Consider the following 6000-nt stretch of genomic DNA (forward strand, 5'->3'; position numbering starts at 1 on the left):
TGCAATATATTCTGTTTTCAAGGCATTTTTCTGAAAGATAACATAATCACAGAATTAAAATAATATCTCTCACTCGTCAATGTAGGTACGACTTGGAAAATATAATCACATACTTAGATGAGTTTGATAGTGTCGGAATAGATATCAAGGAGACGAAGAGCAGGAGGAAGCAGAGAGGGGGAGGGAGGGAAGGATAGGAGAGAAAAGAGGGGAGTGGAAGTTATTTCGTTAGCGCAGCCTTCTCCCAGACAATCACTTCATCAGGCAGGTCACAACAGGACGGTAACGAACATCTTTTATAATGAAAATGTAGAAGTTTAAGAAAATTTGGTAAACGAGAGTAAAGATGCTCGTCCTGTTGGTGGCCATAACACAGTAAAAAAAAAATGTCCCTGAATGCTTAACAAGTCGCAAGGAAGCCGAGAATGACTTACACCGTCTATTCCCCGTTTACATTAACCTGACAAAGATCCGTAACCCCTTCCAGTTCACCTGATGGCCAGATGTATTCAGATTAGAGGGTTGATTTTACTAGTAACCAAGAAAACTCATTCCAGCCTCATAACTTAGGGTCACCGAATTTCACGCAACCACAACTTAACAATGACGTTGTAGGAGTCACCCAGTTCCTTCGGATGAAAACAAAGCGACTATAGTACCATTAATTAGATTTGCTAGCAGGAATAACTCTCCATGTTTGATATTCTGTTCTTTGTTTTATTGGTATATTTTTGAGCTTGTACTTTTAGGCGTGTTCTGTGATAGCTGCTCTCTCTCTCTCTCTCTCTCTCTCTCTCTCTCTCTCTCTCTCTCTCTCTCTCTCTCTCTCTCTCTCTCTCTCTCTCTCTCTCTCTCTCCTACAATCTTTCTTCCTCAATCTATAGGATAAAAGAAATAATAAAAGAGGATGATTTCGATGAAGACCCGGGGGACATACACTCCATTAAATTCAGACTAACAATTGACGATCATATTTAGCTCACGATACCCCCTCGTTGCGAAGGGGTTAGGAAAAATCTCCATTATCCCTTTCAGCCCGATGATGTATTTTCTACTTCATTCTTTACTACATCTTGACGATTTTCTTCAGCTTAGGAAAATTTTTGAGGTGGAAGGGGGTTGCCATAATTTCCAAGCCCCCCCGTGTCTGCAAAATGTCTCCTCAGTTAATAAAATCGTCTGGAGGGGAAAGAAAATAGTCCAAACTGTATCATAGGAGTGAAGGGGTTGAGAAATAATGGGAGTGGGCAGCTAGTGTCTCTCATACCATGGTTGAAGGACTGATATAGTAAGGAATAGTATCATGGAACTGAAGTATGGAGAGAGAGAGAGAGAGAGAGAGAGAGAGAGAGAGAGAGAATGGAACTGAAGTATGGTAAAAATAATCAGGTGAGAGACAGACAGACAGTCAGAGAATATATGGAAAAAAAAAATCAAAAAATGGCAGGATAAGGTATTTGGCCGAGAAAATATCTGAAAAAAAATAATCGAGAAAGTACTAGGATAAGATAATTGGATTTAAAAAAAAAAAAGATCACATATAGCAAAAAGGAAGTGAAAAAGTAAGAGGCTAAGATAATCCTATAAAAAAGAATTATATGAAAAAACAGCAAAAAGTAAGATAAAATGATCGAGTGGGAAAAAGATAATATATGGAGGAAAATGCAGTCAAAAAGGTAGAATTTTAAAATCGGCTCCATATTTACACCATAACAAATCTTTGGCTGAATCAGGTAAAAGTATAAATAAAAATCAGCTGAAATCACAGTCGGAAATATATACAAGAAGAATTTCGTTGCAAATATAGCTGTAATAAATTTAGGGAAGAGAGAGAGAGAGAGAGAGAGAGAGAGACTATAATAATCGATATATCGGAATGAAATTATTGGATGTAACTTTGGCTACAACAGGATCGAGGTAGGACTGAATAACCGGGTGAATAAACACTAGAAAACCAGTCCAAGTAAAATTTAGGCAGAATGAGAGAATCGGCAAAAGGAAAAACAGAAAAAAACTGAAAAAATCGATGTTAGAAAAAGATAATTGGATGGAAATATAACCGAAGCAAAATCGAGTTAGGATATCAAGATGGGTGAAAGTGGCAGAATACATTTTCAAACAGAATTATATCATTTTTGCCAAGTAATTGATAAGAAAAACTCCATGATAATATTTTTATCCCTGTCTGGTGTGTGCGTCCAACCACTGCATGTCGCGTGATTGTAACTGGATGTATATACAGTATAGTCCTACTCTTTCCTTTTTATTTCTCGGATTTTTGGTTTATGGAGCGAACTCGATGCACACAAACATGGATGCTCTAATTACGACGTTTGGATCTAACTATATCGACCACTTCCATGTTATTCTCATAGTTCACATATTTTACATTAAACATCTTATTTTCTGTGACCTTATCGTCATCTGTATTTAAAAAATGATTTAAAACAGCATCGACAAAGGTGTTACAATCACGAAACGCTATTCTGACATCTTGGTCTTTACATCACTTCGGCGCTTGAGAAATAATAATAATCATTTTCCACATCCTGTCTTACATCTATTAACTCAGTACGCCGACGTCTTTTGTACCTATTATTGTTTCCACCAGTCAGTTGTGCTCGATTCGGGAGAGACTTCCCGAACTTAAGGAGTTAGATAAAGTTTTATTTGACCCCTTGACAGCAATAACTCTTTCCCTAAGCTGAGTAAAAATAGTTTGGACGTAACAAGATTGAAATAAAAAAGACGTCATCGTGCTGGAGATTTAGACTGTTTCACCCTCTCTGTCCATGGCTAAATGCTTTCTTGAACGCTCTCATTCCACTCCCCTCCTTCTATATGATCAAGGTAGGTCTGTTCATATTATATTTATACACTCGGTTCTTCTATCATAAATAAGGAGAGTCATGTTCGAAAAAGTTCATCCCTAGAAGTTTTGTATCGAATGTTTAATCATGCAGCTTCATCGTTGGAAAATGTCAGAAAACTTCAGCTTAGAAAAATGTTTGGATCAGCCTCCACTCGTTACTCACGTTAACCCCTTCAGCCCAAGTACGTCTTTTTTATTATTATTTTATTCATGCTGTCCATATATGATTTTTGTTCAAGTTCGGACAGACTTCTCAAAATCGGAGATTAGAAATGGCCTTCATTAATCTCTTTATGACTAGAAGTTCCTCCTAAGTTGATTACAGTAGTCTGATGTTAGCCAGAGTAAATATAACACATGCCCTCTTGCAGAAAAGGTTAATGTGTGCAGGTAAATAACACTAGAAACACATGATCGGTGAACAGGTTGTTTTCCTTGAAGGAGAAATAGATGCGCGAACTCCGCAAACGTTTTCCCATAATCGCTCTCCACCGAAGATGTGAAATAAAATAAATCGTTTGGAAAATTAGTATTCCTGTACCTCCTTCGTAGATGCTAACATATTCACAAAAGATCCGTAATACTTGTGTTACTGAGAGAATTTTTTTTTTTTTACTTTGATCCACATTGTAAGAAACATACATCACGGCCGTATTGAAAACTGAAACCGTGATCAGGCAGACAAGCCCCAATTCCTGACGATCATTTATTAGAAAACTGTGAGCATAAGACGTGGTTAGCCTGCATGCCACGACACGAGACGCATTTTAGCAACAAGAACAACGAGAGAGAGGCCAGACCTGCCTTAACCTTCATCAAACGTCTAGTAAAGGATGGTATTGTGGATGACACAGTAGATTTCGTAACACTTTTTTTTTTGCGATTGATTTTGATATTGCACGTTAACAATATTTTGCAGTTTGTTTATATTGGTTGAACATAGATATCAGTAAAATATAAGACGTGACTGAGATCTAATGTGAAGAATAAATTGCTGACAAAGAGGTGTTAGGGAATCTCCAGAGCCACTTCGAATACAACCCAGAAACTAAGCCTTTGTAATAAGGGGGCTTTCCTTCTTTCTCACGCACTGTTTTCGGAATAGGGCACCAAAGTGAAGATGGGAGCGTGCTGGCCATTTACAATCTCGTCCTTCAAGTGCACGACGGCGCATGGTATCTTTAGCATGTCTCACACACTCACTCTCTCAAACTGGCTTTAATCATGAAAGCGAGTAGAATGAGTGTCCCTAACTCTCTCATTCTGGCTTTAATCATGAAATGAGTCGTAGAATTAGTGCCACACAACATCATGCTCATCCTCCTCTTCCTCTTCCCTGTTTCTCGCTGCTAGCTCATTCCACATCTCTCTCTGACGTGTTTGGAAGCTTCTGAATTTGCAAACGGACATCTTACCTCTCTCATTCTGGCTTTAGATCATGAAACCGAGTAGTAGAATGAGTGTCACACAACATCATGCTCCTCCTCCTTGTTGTTCGCTGCTACCCACACACCTCTCTCTCAGACGTGTTCATATGAGCTTTTCAAATTTGTAAGCGGACATCTTAACTCTCACTCTTGGCTTTTAATCATGATTCCTACGTATAGAATGAATGCCACACATCATGCTACTCCCCCTTCTTGTTGTTCGCTGCCACACACACACTCCTTTCTCTCTCAGACGTGTTCATAAGAGCTTTTTAAATTTTCAAGCGGACCCCCCGAACCCACGCCATACGACCTCCGGCTCGCCAGGTATTTCAGGTGTTGACCCATGATCGTTAGTTCTAGCTTGCTGCGTCGTCTTTGGCGGTCTAGGTCGTAGTTTTATTAAAGCCGCCTGAATTTTTATATATATATTGCATCAGCAGTTTCCACTTGCACCGTGGCCCTTTAGCACTTCTGCCTTCTCCAACATCCCCCCCTCAACTTCCCTGTCCCCCTTAACCTCTTCACTCTGATGATAGCTTTTCGTTTATTCTAGCTACCTACAGACGATTTTAATCAAGCTTCGAAAAACTTTTATTAGTGAAGAAGTTAATGACAGCTATTAATTTGCCTCCCCGGTTCTAAAAGTCTCACTAAGGCAGAATAACTTTATCTGATAACAGCAACAGTAAGAGGGAAATTGCGTCGTCAGAGTGAATCGGTTAATCCAAACTCCTTTTCCCCCCTCGCCTTTGCCTTTGCTGTGGCACCTGATTCCTCTCACAGCAATGCTCGTCAAAGTCGCCTCTGCTTTCACACACTTAGAGAGCTTCCTTTACTGCATCCCATCGTGCCTTGAATGTGGTCGTTTTTATCCATCTCCCCACCCCCCCAGTCCGTAGAGATAGTCCAGCCCTGATCCTACTTTTATATTTAAACCTTTTTTACAGCATTTTTTTTTCTCCAGTGTCCATTTTCTACTAGCGCGCCCCCCTTCATGGTTAGTTATGGGGGGCGGCCGACGTCCATACCTCCTCGCGACACACCCAAGATTTTTGTCGATGGTCTGGGCCCGGATGCACGAACAGACTTACAGTCTTCTCCCTCTCGTAACCTATATTTTGATATGCAGGAAGGACTAAGGACACAAGAAGTTTCTACATTCTCTTTCCCTTGCCCTTCCTGCAGAAAACAAAAACAAAATCACTTTAATGATTTTTCCTTCGTAACTAAGATTTCCGTTTGCAGAAAAAACAAGAGACATGAGAAAATTATCCACCAGCCTTGACTTCTGAAAAAAAAAAAAAAAAATCCCGTTTACGAGAGGCAGTTGATCGTAAGTTTGTTTGTGAATCCGGGCCTGGTTTTTCTTGTCACTGCCCACCTGCCCTCATGTTGGCAACCTCTGTGAGAGAATGGCATCACAAATATCTTGGAGATTGTCCGCATTCTGACCCCTCGGGGCGCAGTCAATAATAATTACGTTATTTTTATGATAAATATCCCGTTCACATGTGAATTTCTTTCATGTCGAAATGTTTTACAGTATGTATCATACTTTAGTATGTTATGAATGGTCACATTTTGTTTAATATAGAAAGTAAACCACATATATTTAGTGCAAACTTACCTGTTTTTCAGTTCCACAGGAATGTTTTGTGGTATATCTGATAGAAACTTCCTCAACAGTGTGAGAAAGTT

The 6000-nt window shown here is 39.5% G+C and overlaps 1 protein-coding gene across 1 annotated transcript in view; it reads left to right on the forward strand.

Moving 5' to 3' along the window:
- Stacl (SH3 and cysteine-rich domain-containing protein) overlaps window positions 1–6000 on the forward strand; it is an 852472-nt gene that overhangs the window by 764033 nt on the left and 82439 nt on the right. Inside the window, exon 11 of the mRNA XM_080273553.1 lies at window positions 4585–4626. Coding sequence (XP_080129679.1) covers window positions 4585–4626 — 42 coding nt within the window. The remainder of the gene's footprint in view (window positions 1–4584; window positions 4627–6000) is intronic.

This window comes from Coenobita brevimanus, chromosome 55 (genome assembly GCF_032717465.1).
Source record: "Coenobita brevimanus isolate Jiangsu-jjx chromosome 55, ASM3271746v2, whole genome shotgun sequence".
NCBI classification, from domain to species: Eukaryota; Metazoa; Arthropoda; class Malacostraca; order Decapoda; family Coenobitidae; genus Coenobita; species Coenobita brevimanus.